Below are 27,986 nucleotides of genomic sequence, written 5' to 3' on the forward strand. Positions count from 1 at the left end.
TTCTGCCTGGAGTCTGGGCCCTTGGGCAGCGTTGAGCAGCATGGAAGGAAGCAAGTTCTCCATGTGTCCTAGACTGCAGGTCTTCAGACTGCCTCCTCCAGGATCACTGGTATGCTCAACAATCTCCTCATCTGGCTTTTCCCAATCTCCCAGTCCACAGGAGCTTCCTGAACCATCAGTGACAGCAGGGGTGGGAAGCTGACTTCCCCAACTCCATCTGCCTCCTACCATAAGGAGGCAAAATGGCCACCGCCACCTCCTTGTCTCTGGCGGCCTTGTTATCGGCACCCAAATAGCGGGTAATACGCTTGTCCGCTGTCCCCAGGGAGCTGTCTTAGACCCTGAAGGCACAATCAGGAAAGAACATGCCTACCTTCAGACACAACCACTTCTCCCCACAGGCCACAAGATTTGGTGTGCTCTGCGACCAGCGCCAATGCTGTTCTCACATGCGCGCCATGCCGACAGTGCCCTGCCTCTCTAAGCCCTCTTGGATCCCAGGAGGATGAACTCTTGTCTCCCGACACGTGCCACACCAAGCGTACAAAATGCTGTTGAGCTCTCCCAGATCCCGGCTGTGGAAAAGTGACATACATTGTACTGCCTGCACCAAACCTCGCTGAGCCCTCCTAGGGCTGCAGTGTGCAGCTGCGGTCTTCCTCCTCACCTCCTGTTCCAGCAGAGCCAATACTTCACACGTATTGCCAGTATCCCTGCAACCTCTTCTTTTTTTACACCACAAAAAAGGGAAGGCAGTACACTTGGACAGAACAAGACAAAAGCAGGAATACTTCCCTGAATCTTGCAGCCAGGAACCAGTGAGGGGGATTCAGAGGAACTGAGGGAGCCAGAACCCCTGGCCTTCAAGTCCTCTGATGGCCTCGGGCCAAGACAGCCAGTGATTTCCAACCCCCCTGCTCGCCCAACTCGACCTAAGGAATGGACCATGAAGGAACCTAATACCTTAGGGAGCCAAATATCTTCTTTTTCCTTTTTCCTTTTCTTTTCCTTTTTTTTTTTTTTCTAACTCCAGACTGCAAGTTTGCACCTCTACCATCTGCTGGAGACTGATAAATACTGAGGGACTGCAGGTGGCACTCTCGGTTATGTAGCAGTGCCTCAAAAGTTTTGTTCTCTGCCTCCATGTGCTGGTAGGGATGCAAAACCCACTTGTCTGGATTGATCTGGGGTATGAACAGGAAGTACAGTAAAAAAACCCAAACAAACCCCAAAACAAAGTTATCCATGGCAGAAACTAAACTCCATTCACAAGAAGGCTGAAAATTCAAAACCCAAACATTGCAGTGATGCAGTAGCTTAAGAGGCCTCAGAATGCCCATCGCTGTGGGAGAACTTACTTCCTCAGGTCAGAGTGGCTGTGGTAACTGTGGTCCAGCTCCTTTCAAATCCCCCTTTCAACTTGCTGCCAGATGAAAAAAGTTAAAAAGTGGCAGAAAACCCTCCCTAGTGTTACTGCAGCGTAGAACTATTTAGAGAAGCAGGAGTTTATCAAAGAAGCCCCCACGTCCCACCCACCCCCACCACATACACACACAATCTGAAAATAACACATTATTATTTATGAATTTATTTATATACATTAGTATTTTTTTTTTTTTAGCTATAAAGATAATTCTGTTTTAGTTCCAGCCTTCTCTTTTACTGTCTGCGTGCCCTTTTTTTTTCTTTGACCTGTTAATGTGGGACATTTTTTCAGCAGCAGGCATCTCCCCTTTATGGTAGTATTGCATTAGTAGATGGATAGCATCGTTGAAAGCCCGTTCAGCTTGTTTTTAACTTAGATCCATGAGTGTGGTCGAGAACTGAACCAAGGAAGCATTAAATCCCCCGCGGAGGTACATTTGCAGGGGGATTATAAAATAAGGGACAATCGTTCTTGGGTAGCTGTGAATGAAGGTTCATGGTGCCAGAATCCTCACCTGGCTCCAGTTAAGCCACAGGCCTAAAGGAGCAGGCGGAAACCAGCAGGTGAGAGAGAAAAAAAAAGGATGGAGGAGAAGTTTGAAGGACCTGGAGTAGCTGTGCCCATAGTTTGTCCAGTTTTTACATTTGTTAATGTGTATTTTATTTTAGATATATTTAGAGAAGGGTAAGAAAGGTGAAAGAGTTTGTTGTAGGAAGATGGTCTAGTGAATGAGCAAATTAATATGTCTATTAAGGCTGTTTGAAGTCTGTGTATTAACAGGCAATACCGTTAATGTACACATTAAACCAGGTGTATTGCATGTGTAAGTGATCACCCATGCACTGAGGCCCTATTGTGAATGTTCACACCCTTAACATATTAGTGTTCATGCAAATGCACATGCAAATGAGAGAATCTTACTAAAATGACATCATAACATTTTATTATTTATGCAGTATGTATTATCTAGTGTTAATACCTGCATGTGTTAATGTACCCAAGAGGTCTGAAGGAATCCCCCTTCCTCTCTCTCAAACCCAGCTAAGGGCCTCCAGGCCAAAGCTCCTGCCTTCTCCATCAAATTGGCCAAGTCCTCCCAACCTCTAATGCACCCATAACCCCTTCCCAGAGTCCGGGGAAGTGGCAGGAGCAGGAGAGTGGCCTACTTTCTTCCTTCCACTATCAGTTCCTGCTAGAATGTGTGACTCTGAATGCAAGGTGGAAAAGATCAGGAATGGATGGCAACTCATGATATTACATTGCCTCCCTACAGGGCGTGCTCTGCTGAGACTGACAGACCAGACTCTGAAGAGGATGGGATTCCATCAGAAAAGTCAAAGGCATGAAGTATTGCAGGCAGTGCTGGAGCTGCGTTTACAGCAAGAGCTGGAGGACCTGATGGACATCATTGATGGTAAGTGTGAGCTGCAAGAGATGCTGGGTAGTTTAGTAATGCACCGCAAGTGCTGCCTGCTATGGGATATTATTGTGGCCCAGACTTAAGAGGGAGCACAGAATATGAGTCACCGATATTTCAACAATGTTTTACATTTAGATCTCCTGTATGGGGGATCAGGAAAACACAAAATAAGATGGCAAAGACCATTAGGCCCATCTAGTCTCTTCAGTTTCATTCCTGATGCAGTACCATAGACTACAGTTGATCTCTGGTTCTCCCCTTGCTTTACAACTAGGAATAGTCTGTGCTTAGATCCTTTGTGCTTATCATCCCATGCTTCCTTGAATTCTGTTACTGTTTTTATCTTCACCACCTCCATTGGGTGGCTGTTCCATGCATCCACCAACCTTTTAGTGTAGACATTTTTCCTGATGGTGCTCCTGAGTATACCCCCTCGCAGCCCAATTCATTGATCTCTTTTCAAGGGCATTCTTTCTTCCCAAAAACATTTGTTTCTTGTGCCTTATGTATATCTTTTGAGGTATCTGAATGCTTCTATCACATCCCTTATGTTTCTCCTCTCTTCTACTATGACTACTTATCACTTCTGTAGCACTGCTCAATGTTTGCAGTGCTGTACCAAAACTTGCAATAGACAGACCCTTCTCAGTAGAGTTTATAGTCTAATCAAGACAAATATACAAGGCAAAAGAAACTTTGGGATTAGGTCCTTGTGGTTCATTCATAAAGCTTTTAGTGTAAACCCTACATGATGTTAGTAGCTTTTCTCTGGACTGCTTTCAGCTTGTCTATATCCTTAACTCCTAAGTTCCATAATGGGAGGCAACATTTTAGGTAAGATCTCACTAACAACGTATTGTAATGTGACATGGACTGGATCCTTAGGCCATTGTGAGGAGAGAATACCACGAGGTGGCTCTCTCCCACATGGCAGACTGCAGGCCAATGACAGAGCGAGAGTGGTCAGAGTCTGAGCTGAGGTCATGGCAAAGACGTATTCAGTGACCAGTCCAAGATCAAGGCGGGCAGCAGGCAAAGGCATATTCAGAGTCCAGATAAGGGTCACAGATGCCAAGGCGAGATCAGTGTTCAGCCTAAGGTCAAAGCAGGGAGCAGGCAAGGTGAGAGGCTTTATTACTACCCTTTTTCTACTGGTTATGCCTCTCCTTATTCATCCTAGCATCTCTTTGATTCAGGCTACTGCCGTCTTTTATTGTTTTGCTACTTTGATCATCAGACGTGATCACTCCACAGTCTCTCTCCTTGCTAGTGCACATCAATAACTCACTTCCATCTTATACTGCTCTCTTGGATTTCTGTACCCAAAGGCCCAATTTGGTACATTTTTTGCATTAAATATTAGTTGCCAAGCGCTTGACCATACATCAAGATTTCTCATTATATCTTTTCTCTTAGGGATGTCTACTGTGTTTAAGAATTTAGTGTCTTGTACAATAAAGCAAAATTCTTCTTCCAGCCCACTCACAGTATCATGCAAACAGATAGGGAACAGAACCGGGACAGAGTCCTAGATTCCACCAATCACCCTTTCCTTGAGGTGAATTCCATTTACCACTATCACTCAACCAGTTTCTTATAGAATTCGCTGTCTTGGAACCCATGTTAAATCTATTTATGGTTCTCTAATGTGAGTCAGCATCAAAAGCTTTGTTGAGTTCAAGGAATCTACTTGATCTTGCAGTTTGAGAAGTGGACCATTCTCAGGGTAATGTCTCCTAATGGGTTAATTTTGTACATACCTTGACAGGATTGAACTTTACTTGTAAGCCAGGGAATGTTGAGTATGATCTCAGTCTCTCAGATTTACTGTTGATGCCCTTCTTAATCTTGTATTGTGCCAAAGCGAGCTCTCTTATGAAGTTCGTAGGGTGTAATATGTACAGGCAACATGTCTAGATGTATCTGAAAGTTCTTTTTAATCAGGTCAGTGGCACCCAATACAATTTTTGTATCTTTGTGCCACATTTTCTTGATCTCCAATTGCACCATTTGGTACTTTGGGTCAGTTGATTTTAGCAGCTTTCACTTGCATTCTTCTTTCTTCCAGTTTTTGGCATTACTTTATTGTAAACCCTCATGATTAAAATATAGGGTCTGTGGCCTAAATATAGCAGTACACTATATCCTTTCAGGGGTCCATGTAAATTTATCTTTCTCTTAATTTTGCCATTAAATTCTGTTGTCTGTCAACTGTCATGGGTCCTTGAGTATTTATTTAATATGTCCCACACTCTCCAGGGTTTGGGGTGGGACATATTACAAAAATAACACTCAGAAAATGTAAATACAAATAAATGAACATCCAGACACTGATGTTACTTAATATGTGCATCAAACCAGGAGAGGAACTGCCTGTTGACACAAGGAAAGAGCTACTATAAACACACCAGAAAAACCTTTTTATCAATTCTGTGAGAAATCCACCAATGAGAGGTGTCTTAGCTACTAATGCTATTATAATTATATTATAATGTTATTCGGACTGCTCAAAGTCCATCTTAAACACTGTTTTTGGTGCCTTCTTAAATACTTGTATGTTGTAGTCCACAAGGCATCAGTTAACGTACTCCATAATAATGGACTTGTGGTGTATAAAAAACCCACACCCAGGTCCCTGTAAGGTGTGCCAGGTGAGGGGAAGAAACTTCAAATAAACCCTGATTGGAGGATCTCAGCAGGGGCAAATTGGCCTATCAGGGTTTCAGGCATCCCCTGTAGGCTGGTCAAGCCAGTCATGTGACAGATGTTGGTCACAGTGGCCCCATGCCGGCAGAGCCATTGCAACGAATACCAGGTGCCAGCAGTTTCTTACCAGAAGGAGCCTCCCCTGAGGGTCTCTACTTGCTGGCCCTACTGACTTTGATTTTCTTGCAGTGGCAGTGGTGGTAATGGCTCCCTGGGTCTGTTCCCCTGCTTCTTTCTCAGATTCCACACCATACTTCAGCAGAGGTGTTGCTAGGAAGCACTCCTGTGGCCTCCCCTTTCACTCGCTCAGTGGAGTCACTCAGGTGGGAATCAAATAATGGCTTGTAAGAGAGGCTGTGGTGTAGCTGAAGAAGGGCAAAGTATTGAAGGTAACTGTGGGGCCTATCTGTAAGTCAGCAGTGCAGAGGCTCTGAAATAATCCCACCCCCTCCTGTTGCAGGTGTTTCCTGTTACCAAGGAAACCCCTGCGAGGGTGGGGGTTCACTAAAGAACCTGAGTTATGTGTCAATGAACATATGAGTGATCACGTGTTAGTGTGTGTATATATGAAAGAGATGAGAAAGTCTGTGCCCCCCCCCGACTAATGCAGGATAATCTCAGGATGACTGGAATCAAACGTTCCCAGGTATGGAGCACGAGATTTTTTTTTATCCTTATTTTTTTTTTTACTTGATGTGTCTGCTGTTTTGAAATATTTTATTGTGTTTAGGAACTTTTAAAAAAATGTTTTAATAGGATATTATGTTCATTAGCTTTTATAACATTCTTTTTATTAGTATGGTTTTACTATTATGATTTTTATATTTCTTGATTTTATTGTTTAATCTTATGAGGGATGGTGGTGATTCTGTTTTTCTGTTGTTGCACTGCATAGTATCTATTTTCTTGGTCTTGTGGTTTCCACTTCAGTTTTAGATATTTCTATTTATACTTTATGGTCTCTCTATTCTGTATTTGGCGAGCGTCTGTGTTCTGTATGTGTGACTGAGGTGATGTATTCTGCTAGCATGTAGTTTCTGCATAGGGATCTTTCACAGTTCGGCTTGTTCTCTTTTCCCAATAGGAGGTGTGTTAATGTTCTAGGGCCTGGTGTAACATTTGCAGTGTTGCCTTTTTATAGGTTGAATTGCTATTGCCTGAGTGTTGGCATTTAGTGCTGTTTTGGTATGGAAGTTTACTATATTGTAAATGTAATTTAGTTTACTGATGGCTTTCCAAGAGCCTGCCCGTACCAAAGGTGTGGTCAAATAGACCTAATAACATATGGCAGGAACTGCCAACTCCACTCCTCAAGAGCCACAAACAAGTTTGGTTTTCAGGTTATCCATAATGAACATGCACAAGATAGATTTGCATGCACTGCCTGAACTATATGCAAACATCTCAAGAATATTTATTATGGAAATCCTGAAAAACAGACCTGTTTGTGGCTCTTGAGAACTGGAGTGAGCCACTCCTGCCATATGAGTTCCAGATGTTTGGGTTTTTTTTATGCAGGGTTTTCTGATTTGGCACCACAGCAGCATATGTAAATATAATATATCTATGTTGAAAGCGATGTTTTTACCCCAGAAAACTGTAGTCTGTCCTTTTTTATATGTAAAATATGTTATAAATGCATACTTTTTTTTAATGCATGTGGGGAGGGTAGGCCCAGGTGGTAATACAAGGCTATAAAGTTCAACTAAGGCGGCTAGTGCTTTTGCACCAGCCCTAGCTACACTGGCTCCAAGCGGGAAAGTGGGATTCCATCTGAAACTGTGCTGCGTTGGGTCAGAGGTTCTCCTCAGTGTCTCAGCCAGGTCTTAATTTTTGGGTGTATTTTTTTTAAGCCCCACATGAATAGCACGGATTACTTTTTGTTCTCCACTTTTCCTCTGCAGTATGTAGGCTGAGCAGAACCTGGGGCACCATAAAAGCCTTCAGGTCACTGGGTTCATTTAATCTGATTTTTATTTGCATTTTCTTGCCACACACTGTAAATTTCAAGGGCAAGTCTTTCTTTCCTTAGAGAAGGGTTAGGTTTAAGGATTTAAAGACTGGGCAACATATTTGGGTGGGAAGGTATGGTTGGGTTAGGGGGGAGGTGCTTGTTTATATTGGTTATATGGTTATAAGGTCTCCTGGTGTCTGGATGTACCAGAAAAAAAGACATCTGGACTAAGATTTTTGGGGAACATATTTTGGGTTAACTAGGGTTTGTTTGAGTGGGGTGTGGAAATGGGAGGGGATTGTTACATGTACAAATGACTATTGTTTTGTTCAGATACTGTTAAAAGACTGTATATGAGGTTGCATTTCATCATTGTCCTTATGATGGCTTTGCAATCTTTTCTTTATGGAATAATTTGTAATATTGTTTAATAAAGATTTTCCTAGCGTGTAGCAGATGGATTCAGGACCAATGATAGCAGTTGGAGACGGATCAGATTTCAATCTGACATCAGCCCTAGTACATATACCCCTGCAGGAAGTGCAGCTCTTCAGTATTTTCCGTCTCCATAGCAGTTGGGGACTATCTGCATGCTCTTGCAGCGTTAGAACCAATTCAATGAAGAAAACCCAAAATTGAAGAAAAACCAACCTCTGAAGACTAGCCCCACTCTCCTGCGGTGATACCCTCAGGTGATTTCCCAAGGTGATTTCCGTGGTCCCTCGGAGGTGAGCCTCGGTCCGGCGGCCGATTCGCAGCGAGCACCTAACCCCCGATCCTGGGCGCGGCTGAGAGGCATCGGGTGCACCCTCAAGCGTGGCGGTGAAGGTATTTTCCCTCTCCCCCCACAGCTGGAGACCGCTTGGAACGAAACCAGGAAGTGCCGAAGACAAGGTAAGGTAGAAATCTTCAGCGTTGACTCCGGTCTCTGAGGTACGAGGAGTCGCACAGGTCGCCGGCCGGGACCAGTGCCGCTGGGTTGATCCGCCCTAGCAGAGACAGGCCCCGGTTAGTTCCCACATGGAGACAGGCCTCGGTTAGTTCCCACATGGAGACCCTCCGAGGTGGTCGCCATATTGCCCGCATGGTCGCCGTCCCCATCTTGGCCCTATTTGCCGCTCCGTTCATCGTCTCGATCCGGGCGCACAAGACTACTTAGGCACATAAATTACATGTGCGCATAAAGTTACACGCATATAATCTGTAGAATATGCTGATGGAAAAAATACCAGAGATAACACCAAGCTCTGAGGAAGAAAACTAGCATGAACTAGTTTTGCAAGGACACCACAAACATCAGCAGAATCAAGATGGAACATAACAAACAAATGAGTCACAGGAAGAGCATGAGAACGCCTAGGGCACGAAAGAAATAATCTGTGAAAAAGAATGTGAAGGGAAAGATAAAGGGGAGCAAAGGACAAGCTGTGTTGGCAGTTAAGGATTAAGTGCTTGAGTAATAAAACAAACAAATCCTTGTGCGCATAAGTTACACGCACAAGGGCCATGCGCACAAGATATACGCATATCGCACGCCTACCGGGCTGAGCGCATATCCATGACTTGGGCGCACAACCCACACGCACATCTTAGACGCACCAGAGCACATAAGGGTTTACGCGCCGACAACCATGGCACCCCCAGAAACGGAGATAAAGGCTCAAGACCTCTGCCCAGCATGCCATATCAGAGCCGCACAAAGCGAGGAGGCCAATGCCCTGTGCGCTCAGTGCAAGGAGGCCCTGGGAGATCCAGCCCAGGGCCAGTCCCACCCAGGGCCGAGTAATAGCTCCTCAGTGGGTACCCCGGACCTAGCAAATCCCAGCAGGACACCCCCGCGGATGGGGACTCCCAGGGACCCAACACCCCTCAGCTTGGATCCAGCGTCTATCTCATGGGTGGAGTTCTTCAAAGGGCTACACACCTTTGTTCACATGCAAACGGAACCTCTGGCTGATCAGCCACATATTCCGCCAGAAGACCTTTATGCCCCAGTCTCTTGAGGCCTAGACAAAGGTTTCCACCGCCCAGAAGCCCCACCTATGGGGACACGGACAACTCTGAAGAGGAAACAGAGCCCCTAGAAGAGGGGGAACTGCCCCCGGGGACAGAGCCTGACCGAACCTCGGAGCGGCCTCGGAGGGAACGGAGGCAGACTGCGCGGCTCGGCGCACGCAAGTTGCACAATTGTGCACCCCCTTGCATGCGCCGACCCTGGATTTTATAACATGTGCGCGGCATGTTATAAAATCGGGTGTAGATTTGTTCGCGCCGGGTTGCACGAACAAATCTACACCCGTGCGCAGGTTTTAAAATCTGCCCCATACTGTATATATAAATAAGACCAAAATCATTATGTTAAGCCACTCTTTGCTTTTCTGTGTTCCATCTGTTTTTCCATTTGAGGGAATTAATTTGCCAATTTTGTAAAAAGTATGCAACCCAGACATAATATAAGATTCAGCATTAACACCATGGCCTATACGTGGACCAGGATTGTTATCTGTTGTGCATGAAGTGGACCCTTGGCCTGGGGCAGGGTTGGTATGGCCCTCCGGTCAGACCTGGAGGGCGCCTGCCACCAGGAAGCGGCGTACAGGAGGAGATGGTCTCAGGTGGGCCTCGCAGGATCTCAGAAGAAACAGTTCAGAGGAGTGCCCACTACCACCAGGGTGCGTGGTCGTTGTTCAAGGAGGTAGGCCAGAGGTCACGGGAGGCCAGCAAGAAGAGTCCATATGGAATGCAGGGGTCAGTACCAAGAGATCAGTCCAGAATAGTTAGCTAAGGTGAGGGTCGGATACCAGAGGTCAGTCCGTGGATAGTCACTCAGGCAAAGGTCAGGTTCCAGGTGGTGATCAGACAAGGTCCAAGAACAGGCAGAGGTCCGGGCAGGCGGCAGGCAAGAATGGTCAAAGAACAGGCAAAAGGTCAGTACCAAGAAGACAGTCTGGGGGTACTACCTTGGAAGGAGAGACGAGGGAACTGGAGACATAGGAGACACTGAAGACACAAGGACGCTGGAACTGAAGGCACTTGGAACAGGAGACGAGGGATTTACCTGAGCGAGTGTTCTTTCAGACCTGGGTCCCAGCCACCACAGAAGCGGACGCCGGATGGAACGGTATTCCCAGGGTGAGGTCAATCAGGACATGGGATCCGGAGCAAGCACTGAAGAAGGAGCTGTAGAACAACCCAATTCCAAGGCGAAGACTGAATGGTAACTGAGCCCTTTTGCAGGGCTAAGGAGGCAACTCCCTGGGAGGAGCTTGCGGGAGGAAACCCAGGGGCCGCACCCTCACTGTCCCTTTAAATAGAGAAGAGAGCCATGGGCCTGCCCCCTAGGAGGAGCTGTAGCAGGACCTTGGACAGCGGCCATGCTGCCGCTGTAGCAGGAGAGCGAGGGAAGCCGGAGAAGGGCCTCAGGGCAGGCCCCACGTTGGTGGCAGCATCAGCCTCATAGGAAGGTTCCAGGGGTGGCACAGCCGAACAGGTCCCAGCTTCAGCGGCCTCCAAGCCATGTTGGAGAGGCCTGGCACAGCTCCTGCCATGCCGGCAAGATGGTGGTCATGTCGGCAAGATGGCGGCCGGGCCGTGGGGATTCGTAGCGTCGATGGCTGCGGGAGCAGCGAAGATAGAGGCCTCCGGGCCGCGAGGGACGTCAGGCTGCAGCCTTGCCGGGCCATGGGGCGGTGACGACGGAGGTAAGAGGTGGCTCGTGGCTCTAGCCACGGGCCACATCGCAACATTATCTACGCCTAAAAGATCTATATTATCACTACTACCATAATTACCCCTTGTGCTGGGCAGGGGTTTACACCATTATATCTTGGGCATCATGCAGTCAGAATAATTTTTCTTTCATGTCATACTTTAATAATAGTGCTCCCCTTGCTGAAATTTAGTCATTATGTTGTATACAAGGTCACCATGTGAAGGTACTAGCAAGACTTGGTGAGAGAACTTTACTCCATTCAGGTATTTCTCCCACTTCAGACTGGTGCTGCATGATGTAGTGTAATAAGACATTCTAAAACCACAAAGCCCACAAAAGCTGTCCTAGATATCAATAAACCACACAAAAATAGGCACAGTGTAAATCCAAAAAGGCGATAGTTTATACCACGCTCAAGTGGATGAAAATGTGTCAAGTCTATTGCATATTAATCAAAATCTGGGGTATCAGCAAACCGGGTGTAAGCGAAAGACCTTCTTGCCATAGAAAGGTTACCCGGACATCTCAGTCATCCATTCCTGGCCCATCAACAGTGCTGTAAGGTAATAGAATATGCTGAAATCAATTTTTAAAGCTCAGTTTTTCTGATTGCAAGTAAAAAGGCCTAAAGGCAGGTATTTAAAGAAAATCACAAAGCCATGACGTAGACTGCATTGGCGCCATACAAACAATGCCAAATCAGTAGTGCAGAGACCTTCAGAGCCCTCGGTATCGACATCAATACTGTTAATTCTATTGAAGCCGAAGCCTACTACAGTGCCAAAAATCTTCTTGGAGTGGAAATGGCTGTTCTTCACATAGTCAGACGGTCTAATTCAATTATTCATGCCAATATATCTTTTATTTCCAATTGTTTTCAAATTTTACAAAAACATTAATTCTTATGCAGGGACTCCATCTTAAATGTATACAGTCAATATATCCATTAAAAATAATCCAAACATGCTTTACCCCTTATAGCAAATCATTAGGTGCAGTTCTCTACAATGATGATAAAGAAGCAGTAGATTTTTCTGGACAAACCCTCTGATAGGGAGTAATAGGGGATGGGAACTAATCTCCAGTGCATGCCTTTCCAAAATGAGTTGTGAAAAAGAAATTTGCTTAGATGTATCAGGTATCATAACTTTTCACAAAATCAGATCAAAGTCTATATGAAGGAATCATTTTATTTCAGAGATAGCAATGGAATTTCTGAGCATGCTCAAACCGACAAGGTGTCAGATTCAGGCACCAAAATGGATTGAGATGCTCTTTTGTGAAGAACATTATATGGTAAACATACAACTGCATATCCTCTGAAAACTCATTAGATACTATATCCAAAGTCAGAGGATCTAAGGCAATTATTCATGCCAATATATCTTTTATTTCCAATTGTTTTCAAATTTTACAAAAACATTAATTCTTATGCAGGGACTCTATCTTAAATGTATATAGTCAATATATCCATTAAAAATAATCCAAACATGCTTTACCCCTCATTAATTAGACACCACACATACTCATTTTGGAAAGGCATGCACTGGAGATTAGTTCCCATCCCCTATTACTCCCTATCAGAGGGTTTGTCCAGAAAAAATCTGCTGCTTCTTTATCATCATTGCAGAGAACTGCACCTAATGATTTGCTAGTAGGTATTTCTGATTTTGAAGGATCAGGATACTCGGATCATTCAGGTTCTTTTCCTTCTTTCAAATTGCCATCAGATTCTTCACTAGAACTGGCTGAAGACATGACCTATCCAGCAGTTCTTCAAAGATCGTCAGAAAATATACCCTTTTCATGAGTGGAAAATTCTCAGCAACTATAAAAATTCTAGGGTGTACATGGATTTATTCAGCCAACAAAACAAATGAAAATGGTTCCCATGCATATGTTCCAGTGGCAAAGGATATTGATATAAAACAAAGAATATTGATATAAAACAGAGAATAACCATGTCCTTGACATACTAGAATGCAGCTACCTCATGACTATATCTATACTAGTGGAATCTGCAATGAAAAGAGAAAAAAACCCAAAAATCTTTTTCAGGTGTTTCCCAGGGAAGGACTCCAAATTATTGGATACCATTGAAAGTTTATTACAGCTATGCTAGAAGCATACATTGTGGCTCATCAACTGCAAATGGTACAGTATTTATATAACATCTTGAAAAAGATTAAGGAGTTTTCTTAGACTTTACAACAAGAGGCTCAGGAAAATTCACGTCTTTAATTAACGAAGTAGAGAAGTGTTCCAAACATGTGACTAAGGTGATTTATGGTTCAGTTGATACAGCTTTTTTTTTTTTTTTCCTTTATTTATGATTTTAATTCACAAAATAAAATCAAAATACATTTCAATAATGTTCATACAATGAAAATTATTTTTGAGGAAGAAAAGGTTATCATAATTACAACTTAAATGTCTAATAATCATACCTTAATCACCTTCTTCCAGTTACCAAACAAATTCTGGGGAGCCACTATAAGCAAGAACTTTTTTGAAAATAGTTTTAGAAACAAAATTAACAGAAGTATGTCGACTAAACATTAAAGTCCAAAAGTATCCTGACTAGAATTCCCATCTCTTTCTACCTGAGCCCTCTGACCTTCTAAGAACTTTTCTAAATCCTGTGGTTCATAATATATATACTTTTTATCATTCACCCACATTATGCACTTACATGGAAACCTTATGATGGTGCGGATCCCAAAAGTTTTAGCAAGATTTGCTAGTACAATAAACTTTTTCCTCCTAGTTTGAGTTTCTCTCGCTATGTCTGGATAAATCCATATCTTCTGGCCCAGGTAGAGAGAGGTTCTATTTAACATAAACTGTTTGAGAATTTTATCTCTGTCTTCTGACTGAGAAAATTTAACTAACAAAGTTCCCCTACTCTCTACCTGGGCACTGAGAGATGTCTCTAATAGATCGGTGACATTTAACGCTATTTCTTGATTTACATTCACATTGCTACTTTGGCTATTCTGTCCTATAAAATACGCATTGGATATTAAAGGTAGGTTTTCAGATGTTATTGAAAGAACATTCATAAAGTAATTTCTCAGTTGTTCTTTAGATGACATTAATCTACACTTAGGAAAGTTGACAATTCTAAGATTTTGATAGCGGACTACATTTTCTAGATTTTCTACTTTCTTAGCCATTACATTCTCTCCTTTAATGATATTAAACTGTACATTCTTAATCGAGTTTAATTCTTCTTCCACCTTTACCAACGTTGCACTGTTATTGGTAACCAAAGGATTGATATTTAATATAACATTCTGCATCTCTTTTATGTTGATATTCAAATTAGCAATATTTTCTTGTAAACCAGTTATAGCTTGCCATAGCATTTCTAAGGAAACTTTCTTAGGGTTTACAGGTTTAGCAATTGGGGTTGATGATGACAAAAAGTTCCCTTCAAGTTCTTGTCTGTCAGTGTTCCCTAGGTTAGGAGGTGTAGTACTCTCCCCAGGAACGTTTGGACTCCCATCTATTCCATTTGATTTTCCCACCGACTTTAAACTCTCCCAATTTAGATGTATCAGCTGCTTCACCAAGCTCGCTTTCTTGTACTGACATTATCCCTGGAGCCTCCTCATTTGGGCCCCCTACTACCAACGACTTCCGTAAGGTATGTGAGCCTGACTCCAAGGTATAAGCAGTAAACTGGGGGGGAGCCGGCATTGATGGAGCCCCTGGACTTAGACTGACTTCGCCTGATAGAGGGGACACTTGCTCCTTGTCTACCTCTATAATAGGCTTCTCAGGGGTTAAACATGCCGACGGTGAGTAAAAACCGGTAATCACTGACTGAATAGGGATAGGTCTCGCTGGTATTGAGGACTCCTGCTTGACCTTTCCCTTTCTTTTAGTATGAGGCATTGTAGTGAAACAAGGTTAAAGTCAATGAATATAGGGTTACTCACACTTCTGTAACAAGGCAATGTACGGCTGAAGAGGTACCGGAGGTTCCGATGTCCTGGAAATAAAGTCCTGGGCGCCTTCTTCGCCTTCGCCGGTCTAAGCCGGTCAAAGCCGCGCGCCCCTTACGGAGCGCGCGGCTTAGGTAGCGCGCCGACTGCGACGACGCGCCGTCTGTAGATCTTTTTAAAGGCAGACGCAGGCTGCTGACGTCACTGGGCGTCTCCTTCCGGGTCCAGAACCCGCCGCTGTTCCGAGGGATGTCAGGTGGCGTTTAACAAGCCATCAAGGCGCCAGCAGCAGAACTCCTCTCCGGCCGAGGTCTCTCTCCTCTCCGCTCAGCAACTCCCGGGGTTTCCCGCGTCTGCAGATCTTTTTAAAGGCAGACGCAGGCTGCTGACGTCACTGGGCGTCTCCTTCCGGGTCCAGAACCCGCCGCTGTTCCGAGGGATGTCAGGTGGCGTTTAACAAGCCATCAAGGCGCCAGCAGCAGAACTCCTCTCCGGCCGAGGTCTCTCTCCTCTCCGCTCAGCAACTCCCCGTTGATACAGCTTTAAGATTGTTATTTTTCCTGAGAATTTCAATGTTATAACAAAAATAAAAGCAGTGGAAAATGACTGTTATAAGAAATAGGAGAAAAATCAATGGAAAAATCATTTTTCTACTGATTATTTTTTGTTATAACATTGAAATTCCCAGGAAAAATAAAATAAAAATGATGCCAGTAGCCTTGTGATTATGGTAGGAGGCAAAGGACTGGCTGGCACCATTTTAAAATGGCGGCTGCCGGGTCTGGAACATAGAGATCATTCCAGACCCTCACTAGACCACCAAGTCAAATTTGGAAGTCTGGGGAGAAGGGGTTGAGAGGATGAGCTAGGGTGGGCAAAAAGGGGGGAACCAGTCCTGGGGGAGAGCAGAGCAGGCCTTTTTTTTTTTTTTTTTTTTTTTAAACAAAGGGGAGGGATTGGAGTGGGACCTGTAATAGGTTTTTTTTTTACACTATAACCTTTTCTGGGAAACTCTGGATGCCTCCAGGAGAAGGGGGGGGGGGGGCTGGGACTGGGACAGGAGGGTCTTCAGAGATCTTCTGAGTTAGTGTACGCCGATAACCTTGACAAACATCCTATTTGCTCCAAACATTTTGAAGTGGCAGGTAAGAAAACCTTTCTAAATAAACAAATAGTGTACACAGAAAACAGATATAAAACACTGTGGGGCAGATTTTTAGAGGACCGCGCGCGGGGTACATTTGTGTGCGCTACCCGGTACGCCCAAATGTACACCCAATTTTATAACATGCGCGCGCTACCGCGCGCATGTTATAAAATCCAGGGTCGGCACATGCAAGGAGGTGCACACTTGTGCACCTTGCACAAGCCGAGCCCTAGAGGAGGCCCGATGGCTTTCCCTGTTCCCTCCGAAATCGGAGTGGCCTCGGAGGGAAGTTCACTTAGAGAATAGCCACTGCCATTAGCTATGGTAACATGGAATAGACTTAGTTTTTGGGTACTTGCCAGGTTCTTATGGCCTGGATTGGCCACTGTTGGAAACAGGATGCTGGGCTTGATGGACCCTTGGTCTGACCCAGTATGGCATTTTCTTATGTTCTAGGGAACTTTCCTTTTGCTCCCACCCCCCAACCCTACCTAAATCCCCCCCCCCCTACCTTTGTTGTCTAAGTTACGCCTGCCAGCCGGCTGCTGGTACGCCATCCCCTGGCACAGCCGCTGTGCCAGAGGACTCGGGACCGCCTCCCCGCCCCCTTCCTGCCCCTTTTTCAAAGCTCCGAGACATACGCGCGACCCAGGGCTTGTGCGCGCCGCCAAGCCTATGCAAAATAGGCTTGGCGCGCGCGGGGGGGGGGGGGGGGTTTTAAAGGGTTACGCGCGTATATTACGCGCGTAACCCTTTGAAAATCTACGCCTAAATTTTGTTTATTTCTGCTTGTTTAATTTAAAACATGCCATGAAATGTCACAGACAATGTAATTTCACACAAAAACACATCCCTAATAATTATGAAACATTTCACCTATATGGATGAAATACTCAGAAATGTGTATACTCTTTTGCTTAGAGTGTTTTCCTGAAATAGGAAGCATCAACTGATGATAAACAATATCCATTTATCCTGGTTTGTAAAGCCAGGTGTGTGTGTGTGTGTGTGTGTGTGTTTGTATATTGTCACCGAGTTAGACTTAAAATCCCATTAACATCTTTCCTCCTGATACACCTCATCAGGTACAAGGTAATAATGTGCATTAACCAAATCCCTAAGAGCTATACTTCATTGGTGGAGGTAATGAAGAACTACCAATAAATAATGCAATTTCCTTCGTTTTCTTCTTTAAAGAGCAGATTCAGGAATCAATACTTCTTCATATGCTATAAATTAACACATAGCTGAGAAATACAGAAGCAAATGGTTAAGATTCAATTTTCATATTTGAACAATGACTAAAATTTTATCTTTTAAAAAAGATAAAGACTAACTTTTTCTGAATTTTATAAAAAAGGATTAGGCCTATGAATAACCATTTTTAACAGTGAGGAATGTCCTGGCCCAGATCAATAGCTCTTTAAACATCTGGATAGGGCTGTGCAATACAAAGTCCAAACATTCATCATGATCAAGTAGATCCATTCCTTCGGAGCTCCAGGAAATAGTCTCTTATGTCAGACAATGGCACAGCTTTATATGTAAGGAAACAAAAACAGACCATGGAAGTTTTCATGAGCTTGTATCCAACTGGGGAGACTGACTCCCAGATTTCCTTCAGGTCACTCTGCTGTATGAAGTCCTCAACAATCTAGTAGAGAGGTCCCCAAACTATGGCTCATGGGCTGGATCTGGCCCATGCAACTCAGTTTCGTAGCCCACCATGCTATTCCTTTCAGCAGCTGGATTTGGCCCACAGAACTTAAATAAGGAAGAAGATGTGCATTGACATATGAGTTTGCCAAGTCTTGCCAGCAGAAGTGGAAGAAGATATGTGGTGACAACAGAGAGGCTGGTGCAGTTTTCCAGGCCTTGACAGTGGTAGAGAAGTTGGCCAGACTTGTGGAGATCAAGAGAGAGCCACTAGTAGGGAGGTGAGATCTTGCCAGCAGATTACGTAAACATAAATTGGATGAGGGCTGAGTGAGGGAGAAGGGCAGGGAATGCAGAGTGAATGAGAGAGGGGAAAGATGAGTGGAAGAGGAAGGGAGTTGGTGAGGATGGATTGCGTTTCCTCCCCACCCTACACATTTACATCCACCTACCCCTCGGGGCAGATACAGTTGGAGTCTCTCTTCTGCTGGGGGTACATTGCCCCAGGAGTGTGGCACAAGACTGCAAGGCAGGATGCAGGGTAGGACAAGGGCCAGTATTCCACCTAACCAGCTCATCCCCCGCAGGTTGAGCCCTTGGATTCTGGGGGCCACTAAGTCTCTGTGGTGGCAGTACATCATGGTGAGTCTGTTCTGTGAAACAAGAAAGGAGCAAGGCTTGGACAGACTGGTAAGGCTGGAGCAAGGCTTGGAGAGGCTGAAAGGCTGGAGCAGTTACTGGCTAGAGGCTTGGGCATGGAATGCAGGCATGGCAAGATACTGAGCAGGACCTGGGATTAGACAAAGACACTGACTGAGGGAAGGCAATGATAGCCCTTGTCTGTACCTGTGTACTAGGTAAGGCAAGAGTACAAGGGCTGGACTGGGCAGGGCACAACAAACCCAGACAAGGTCAGGACCAGGACAGGACCAGACAAGAACTAAGTTCATAGAAGCCCAAATACAACAGTACAGTAGGCCCACAGGCTACGAGGCAGGAAGCCCAGAGACTACAAGGTAAGGTTCAAGGTACAAGAAAACTCAGAAGCCTTAAGGCAAGGAAAGGCCCAAGTAGGTCACAAGGCAAGGCACAAGGAGCAAGAAGTTCCAGAAGCCACAAGGTAAGGTATGACCTGGGTAGGCCGCAAGCCAAGATCAATGAGCAAGAAGGCCTGGAGGCCACAAGGCAAGAATTGAGGAAAGTGTGTCCAGGTCAGAGAGCCAAGAGTAACTCAATGAAGAAGCAAAGTGCTACAGATGGGGCTGAGTTACATAGGACTGGAGGCTGGGTGTAGCAAAAGCATCAAGGAAAAGCTTGCAGGGGTGGAAGCAGAGCTCGCTGAGGACTGCTGGTGTAGCGGGGGCTGCTACACGGGCTGAGTCAGGTGGTCATTGAGGTGCTGGCTTCGGTGGCTGGAAGCAGAGCTCGTTGGAAGCCTTTGCTGGTGGGGAGGTGTCATTGCAGGAGGCAGCAGGTTAGGATCAGGCTGCGTAGCAGGCAAACCCTAACATACAGAAAAAGGTGTGGGCAGGATTGCCAATGTCTAAGAAATTTAGAAATATTACTGACTTACTATCTGCCATACCCTTAGAAGCCCTGACCCCTTTCTCCCCCCTCTTCTGGCATTTCAAATCCATCAAAAAGGCCAGACATGCTCCCTCTCCCACCAACTGCTCAGCAAAAGCTGAGGACAAACTGCGCCTTCCCTGAAACCTCTTGGTAATCTGAAATGTCCTTTGTGGCCCTTCCTTTGAAAAGTTTAGGGATTCCTGATCTCGTAGATCAGGAACATAGAAAGTTGTATCAATAGCAATATCGACAAAAGAAAACTTGCATCTTAAGGTAAATGTATGTATTTAATCGGTTTTGTAACCCACCAATTCCACAAAAGTGCACAAATGTGGGACCCATAGTATAAATGTAAAACAGCATATTAAAGCAGTAAAACAAAAACAAACACACTATGTAGAATAAACCAAATAAAATATCAGCAATAAGTAAAACAATATCAAACAATAAAAAGACTTCATCATTATCAAATATATAAGATAAAACAGAAATAAAAATATGATATATTGCAGTCCTGTGACTAAATTCTAGGTAGTGAGCATTTTATTGTACACTGCTTTGGGCAGCCTGTGTTTGGCTGTGTAGGCAGTTAATAAGCATTTTTAATTAAATACATAAAATAATGGTTTGGGTCAGGCTTTTCCACCATACTACCATCATCTAGCCTACTGGTCACAATAAAATATTTCTCATTACAATCAGGAGAGAGATATTACTTGATTGCATGTAGACCTGCCTTCCCCTAAACTGACACCACATGCTGAAATACAGGTGATTCAGAGGCTCTTGTGATTCTCTGTCATCTTCTAGTGCACCCAGTCATCACAATGTTGTCCAGTGATTTCATTGTCCAGGTTGGTTCATAAAGGTATTTGTATTGCCACTGCTCCTGGACAGTCTTCTGAACCTGTTCAACAGAGCCTACCAGGGAATAGATTATATGGTTTTCTCATCTCCAGCCACTGAGGTACATCCCAGGCTGTTGATTGTTGGTCAGAACTGGATTCCACTGATGTTACTAGGGTCACAGTCATGTCGCAACTGCAGTCACCCCAGATTCTTCCTAGGCCTTGCGTTCCAGCCAGAGAGTCACTTATCAGTCTAAAATGAAGCACATTACAGTCTCAGCAGGTGATATGAGTGGCTATTGGCCAGCATGGCGATTTGCAGAATCAACATTGGAGCTGCATGATCATTTGCCCATATTCCAAACTCAGCAGCAATTTTTCAGGGCAGTAATGCTTCATCTTGATTTATTTTCCTTTTCTCTGCTCCATAAGAGCCTCACTCACAGTATGCTTGTCTGCTTGCTACTGGATTGGCAACTTCCTTCCACACTCTACCCTCATATGCAAAGTTCAATAACATCTTAATAAGCAAACATGCTGATCTGTTTATTTATAAAATTTCTATTCCGCTATCTCTCAGGAGGCCTGTCTGATGTGGAATACAACATAAAATAAACAATCACAAGAATGTTAAAAACATCATAAAATAAAAAAAAATTACACATCTTTAAAAATAATAATAATAAAAAAAAATCTACATTCTAATTACAAATTGTTTCACATGGCTACTTGGCATAAGCCTCCTGGAAGAGCCAAGTTTTTATGCTCCTGGAATTTCCTAATATCTTTTTCTTCAAAAAGCCAGGAAGACTGTTCCAAATAAGTGGGTTCCAGCACTGAGAAATCCCTCTTCAGAATAGTTGTCAAATGATACTCTTTGATTGTCGGAACAGTTAAGTCTTTGCTCACTGGATTGCAACACTCTTTCAGGTTGATATGGAATTAACAAGTTTTTCAAATAACTCGGTCCAGTCTGTAGTTGGGCTTTCAATACCGACCTTGTACATTTAAATTTTGCTCTCTGAACAATAGGCAACCAGTGCAATCTTAATACCAGTGTCATATGATATGGCAAAAACTGATTGGCATTGCATGCACACAGTGACATGCACACAGACTCTGGTGTTCTGAAAGTTTCTCTAGTTGCATAAACTCTGTAGTCCTTGTTTTATCATCATATGTGCACTCTTTTACTCAGAATTGCAAATGGCCGAAACTCTGGCCATCTTGGGAATTTGAAAGCTAGGACTTGATGGATATAGCTCATTTCAAAAGCACATTGACTGGTCCCGCAGTCATCCTGTTGAGATGAAGAGTAAGGGGGCTAGTGCCTTTGAGATCTTAATAATGGCAATCTAAGAGAGAAACCCTTGAAGGATATTGCTTTCCAAAGCATAGGACTTTTATTCTTTCATCAGTTCACTCTGTGAGCTGATGCAGTGAGGAGTTCCTTTAGCAGGACATGTAAATTTAAAAGGCCTCTCATCATAGGAAACACAACCTTCTACACCATAAGGTTTGTTTCATAATGCTTGATTCTGGAATCATGAGCTGTATTTATTGTAGCGTACCTATTAGGCAGAGCCAGTTCATAAAATCCACTCTGCTTCATGGTTGCTGGCTATTATTGCAAATGAATTAACCTGTATGAAGAGATACTGTTGTACCACAAACTCCACACTATTATCTTATATTATTAAAAGTGCACTTCACATTAGTCTACAGAATGACACACACTTTGATAAACTTGAATTTAAAGACATCATTGTAAAAATCGGGACTTGTGCGTGTGGCTGGGCCCTTTTGAAAATGCAAACGGCGTGCGCAGGGCCTGGTCATGCACGCAAGTCCCAATTTTTATGCGTGCGGCCCTTTAAAAATTTGCCCTTTAGTGTGACAGTGTAATCTGCCAGGGATGAGACCTTGAGGCAGGAGTGGCTGGTACAATGGCATGCTGAGTCAGAGAGGTTTCAACTGGAACAGTGGGAGTGCGTCTTCTGCCTTCAATAGCCATGATCCCCTCAGATTGAGCCTTCGGGTGGTGGTAGCCAGCAGGGCATAGGTAGTAGGTCTCAAACCATGACTATGCAGGAATGCAGTATAAAGCGCAAAGAAAGTGGAAACAGGAAGATCAGGTGATATCAATTATCAGATCCAGAGAAACAAGGAGTATGCTCCAGCACAGTGAAATGAACTCTGAAAGAAGATCTCCTACACGAGGGCTGGAGAATGAGAATCTGGCAACTTATTGATTGAAAGCCTGGAAATATATATAACCAGACAGGAAATAAGATGGTCACCAGCAGGAAGCGCAGGCAAAGTTGCTGGGAGGACTAACCAGTTAGTCTCTGAAGTCTACAAAGGTCCCGGCTGGTGAGAGGTGAGAATTGCCTATTGGAATATCACACCTAACGACCTATTTTTCTAATGAAGCCCTGGGTTAATCTACATGGACTGGTGGTTCCAACCCGAACAGCAGTGGCAACACAAGTGCCTGGCCCTGAAAAAGGGGAGGGATGAGGGGCTCTGTGTTCCATCGTCTCCATTTAGGAGAGGAGGAGATCGGGCATCCTGCTTGACTTGACGAGAGCAATACTGGATATCTACTTTAAACACAATGATTTCCCAGAGACGCAATGAAAAATTAGAGTGGTACACTGAAGTTTAAAACCATAGACCTAGATTCATCATTTCACTATAAATATAGCGAAAATAGCACCTGCGATTTAAAAAAAGAAAAAAAAAAGGGGGCGTGGTTAGACAAATTTTCCTGATACCACATCAGTATTTACAACAATGCACAATACATTTATCACACCGCTCATGATTCGAGCTGAGAGAGAGAGCATCTCTGAGGCTCACAAAAAAGTGAACTATTTATACCACTTTAAGATGGGCTACTAGTAACTCATGGTGAGGTTTTTTTTTGGGGGGGTGGTTGGGGGGGGCAGTTTTACATGCACAGTCATATGTATAAACAGCACAGTTGCCATCCGTGATGATTTAATGTGATTTGGAGTGATGAAAGGTAAATGAAGAGTAGATTTGTGCCATGTTCTCTCTACCTAGCTTGATGCACTCTCTACCTAGCTGCAATCAAGCTAGATAGAGAGTAAATGGTACAAATCTACTCTTCATTTACCTTTCATCACTCCAAATCACATTAAATCTTCACTGATGGTAACTGTGCTGTTCGTACGAAGGCTGTAGCTGTAAAACTGCTCCCCAAACCTCACCCCGAGTTTATAATACCCCCTCTTACAGTGGTATAAAAAGTTAAATTACAAGTGAGCCTCTACCAAGGTTCCCTCTCCCGAGCTGGCATTTGCGATAAAAAAAACATTTCAGCCGGTAACGCACAGCTACCGCAGGCATAACGCATAGAAAAAAAGGTAAAAACCTTCATTGTTGTGCATTACTCTACCACATGCCACGTTAACCAACTGTCATTTCCATTTACTCTGCCCACACTTCTCCCACTCGAATACTAATTTTAAATTTGCATACACATTTTGCGATGTGTATTACGGCGTTATTGCCGTAATACACATCGCAAAATGTGTATGCAAAGGGTGTTATCGCGCGCATTAGGGCTCTAACACATTTTGATAAATGACCCTGCTAGTTTGCTAGCTCCTTTCCCCCCCATGAAATCCCATGCAAACTGGTCACAAAGGGTTCAAGACAAGATATTAAATGAATGGGTTGTGGTTTGCTTCTTCCACCACATCATGCTGACACCATTCCTTGAGCTTGCCCCGTGTACTTCCTATGCTCAATTTCATCAGATCAACTTTTGAATAGACAGAAAGGGACAGTGAGCCTGATACACTTTGTAATGATCAGATAATTCATTCTGTGCCTCAGAAAAGGATTTGCATGAAATCACTAATATGTCAGACTCCTGAGGTACCTTCTTTCAGTTTTGGATGTGAATATAAAATGTAGCACACCATACCAGCTAGCTATTCACTGAGGCTTCCTTGATGGCTTCTAAATGGGTGAATCAAGTCAACTTTATTAGTCTGCCATTTATTCTACCCTTCAAAGTGCTGTATTTCAGTACTTTGTCTGTTACGGGATCATGAATAAGATCATGGGTCTTGAGATTGCTTTATTAGTTGGAAAGCTCGTCCATTAGTGAACTGCCATCTGCAGCATTATCTTTGGTGGCACGATCCAACAGCTTGGCTAGCCACTAAAACTTTCATGTAAGATTCCGAAGAAGGCTAATATGACAACATTTGATCCCTTAAAGAAGAATCACATCTTTTGCATTTTTGAGTATATCAGAAATATATGTGATGAGTAATTTATACTCTGCATCAATTCAAAATATTACTGTAAATGTATTTGTTTTGTAAGCCGCTTCCCTAGAAGTAGCCATGTTAGCAGGAGTCACAAATTACCTCACAGTCACACGCATATACAGTCATTCACTGTATGAACCAGATCTCTTACCATTGGAGAGCATGTCTGTCACTGCGCTAAGCATAACTTCTCCAAAGATTCAGGCAAATTTGGTGAGGGATTCGGGGTGAATGGGAGGAAGCAGCTCAAAGAATTAAAAAAAAAAATAAGCAAAAGTGTTTGACAAAGAGTGGATATTCTTGCTGGGTATTTTTGGGATATGCTCAGTACACTGTAGGGATCAACTCTTTTAAAGATCAGTATTATATTATGCTTAATATTTTACGATAGAACTATATCAGGGGTGACCAACCGTTCACAGACCTAGAGCCAGGAAACCAGAATGCACAGTACTGAAGAGCCTTACATTTTCAAGAGACAAGAAGGGGGAGCTGGGGCAGATCTTTCCCTCTCTCTCTCTCTTCCCCATCCCCCCCCCCCCAAACCTGTGCCACCAGTCTCTCCCTAAATCCTCCTCCCTGTGCCCACCAGCCTCTCTTTAAATCCTCCATCATGTGCCCACCAGCCTCTCTATCCCATCTGTCCTCACCAGTCTTCTCTCAGTCTCTCTCCTCTCTTAGCAGCCCAGGCATAACACCCTCCTCCCTGCACACGAACAATGACGCAGGCTCAGCAATCCCAACATAACACTTTCCACCCCTTCTTGTGCTACTGTACCCTCATATCACCTTCTTTGCACTCTATCCCACAACTCCTCGGTTTTTTCTCCTGACCCTACTCCCTCTGTCTCCACCCTACCCTCCACACACTGTCTCTTCTTCCCTACACTCTACCCAATACAAGTATCCCAAACCCCACTGCTTTCTGGCTCTTTTACTACCCCACCATCTTCACTTCTGGCTCACTTTCACATAGCCCCTCCCACTATGACTTTCTTTCATGCCTTTATTGCCTTTTCCGCAGTCCTTTTGAACCCTTTCTACTCCAGCTCTAGCTCTCCCTTCTCCCCCCACACTGTTTCATATACACCTTTCCTTGCCACATGGCTCTCATGCATCTTCTCTTCCAGCCCTCTCTCACTCCCTCTATTTCACCCACACGAGCCCTGGTTTCCTCATGCCTCCAGCAGAACACATGGCAGCATAGACCTTGGGGAGGAATAAGCTGAAAGAGCCTACATTCACCTCTTCCTTATCTCCTCCCAGCATTCACCCCTTTCCTCAACTCTTTCAATATATTCAATCCTTTTTGCAACCCTCTCCTCAGAAATATTCACCCCCTTGCGTTTCTCTTCTCCAAGTATTCACGCCTGTCACTTCCCCCACTGCTTATCAATTCTCACACTGGTCACCCAAGCACTTACCACCTGCATTCACCCCATTTTCCTTTCATTCCCTTTCAGCATTCACTCCCGTTCCCTTGGGATCAATCATTAAGACTTGACTGGCACGCCAAGTGACTCCTTTCTGCTGTCAGCCGAGTTCCAGATCATGGGAGCAAAATAATCTGCTGGGCCTAGGACAATGTTCACTCCAGCCCCTCCTTTATTGTAAACCGCTTTGATGTTAATTTGGATGTTGTGGTATATAAATAATCTTAATAAAATAGTCCCCTCCTGATAGCAGAACCCGCTACTCCAGGCAGCAGGTCGGTTGAAGCATGGACAGGATCGGGAGGTAACTGGCTCTTCTCTACCTTGCTGGAGTATGGTCTCTGCTTTTAGCCCCTTTTCTTCTGTCTTCTGCAGTGCTGCCCAGTTGCCGTTGGGAACAGGAGGGCAAGAGCCTCATTTTGCACATGAATTAGACACACGTGGCTCCCGAGCCACAGGTTGGCCGTCCCTGAACTATATGCATACTTCACTCAAATATTCATTAAAGTATCATGCATCCAGAGCATTATATTGTTGACTATAATGCTCTACTTTGGGACAAACACTGATCTCTTGATAGAGGAGAAAATGATCATGGCTGTGCAAGAGTAAGTCTACTTCTAGAATTTATGGTATCCTATTGTTCACTAGTCATCCGGCAGACAATTGGGGGGACAGGGCGGGGGTTCCTGAAGAAAATGTGCAGAGAGAGAGAGTCTGATTTTAATGTGCTCACGTTTCAGATCCAGAAAAATGACTCTCCTTTCACTGTCTTGATATTTAATGTCTACATTGCCAGTCCAAGAATTGGTTGAGAAATAGGACAAGCAGCCGTCCCACGTATTGTTAATCAGCTTTAGCACCTTGCTAAGCCACCTCATGCATTTATTATTTTCATTTGCTATTCATAAACGAGCACTCTCTCAGCAGACGCTGTCTGAGCGCGTGAAGAAATGTGACAGGGCACAACAGAGCTAAACTTCCTCCACCAGTACTGACAGTGACTTAATGGTGGCTTACTGCAAATATCAGCCAGATGGCATAGGCAATCTGTATTGATTAGGTCAAGGTTCGTTTGTTTCAGTCTGGACAGCATAGTGTTGTGTCTTCAAGTTATTGATGATGCATTGTCAGATGAAAGGGCACCAGTATTTTCATGTAGAAGGTTGAATTTATTAAAGACATATACAGCCAGGTCTGTCCCCAAAAATCCATTGTAATATGTTGAAAAAATGAACAACAGGCTGTCATTAAAAAAAAAAAAAAAAAAAAAAAAAAAATCACAAATATCTCTGTTTTGGGCTAGAGATAACCCCCCAAACACTACTTCTTGACAAATTCTTATACCTTTTTGGTACTTGGGGACCAGAACACTTCTGGTAATCCAGCTGGCTTTCATAGCTCTACAGGTCAGCTTTTTTACAATCTTTGGTTCGATAATTATAGTAATAACCCTTCAAACAGCCCAGCTGCTGAATAGTGAAAATACATTTACATGGACAGGCATGACGATTAATTGGAATGGCCGTTGGTTGTGAATTCTTTTTAGTGTGGCTGCTTTTCAGCATTCTGTTGTATAAGCATGTGGGTAATCGGGGACCTGTAAAAATGTTTGTTTGTTTTTCTTTTAATAGCAGGAAGGCAAACATTGGTGTTAAGCACTGTAGTCTCATGCTATTTGATTAGTAGGCATCCTCAGCCAGGACCAGGTAATATGGACCATGATCTGATGGTCATCTCGTATGTGTTTTCAGCCAGTGGTTCTCAAACTTGTGCTGCGGGACCTGTAACCAGTTAGGTTTTCAGGATATCCACAGTCGGGGACGGCTCAAGGCAACCTGCCTGAGGCGAGGCA

General features: G+C 44.0%; 1 protein-coding gene across 5 annotated transcripts in view; it reads left to right on the plus strand.

Moving 5' to 3' along the window:
- Positions 1–27,986, plus strand: part of LOC115088241 (sterile alpha motif domain-containing protein 12-like) — a 98,527-nt gene that overhangs the window by 55,316 nt on the left and 15,225 nt on the right. For 3 of the 5 annotated variants that reach the window (XM_029596320.1, XM_029596321.1, XM_029596322.1), the window contains one exon: positions 2,700–2,840. In XM_029596320.1, coding sequence (XP_029452180.1) covers positions 2,700–2,840 — 141 coding nt within the window. Of the gene's footprint in view, positions 1–2,699; positions 2,841–5,792; positions 5,876–27,986 lie in introns of all 5 variants that reach the window. The other 2 variants (XM_029596323.1, XM_029596324.1) reach the window with 1 other exon arrangement.

Source organism: Rhinatrema bivittatum, chromosome 3 (genome assembly GCF_901001135.1).
Source record: "Rhinatrema bivittatum chromosome 3, aRhiBiv1.1, whole genome shotgun sequence".
Taxonomy (NCBI): domain Eukaryota; kingdom Metazoa; phylum Chordata; class Amphibia; order Gymnophiona; family Rhinatrematidae; genus Rhinatrema; species Rhinatrema bivittatum.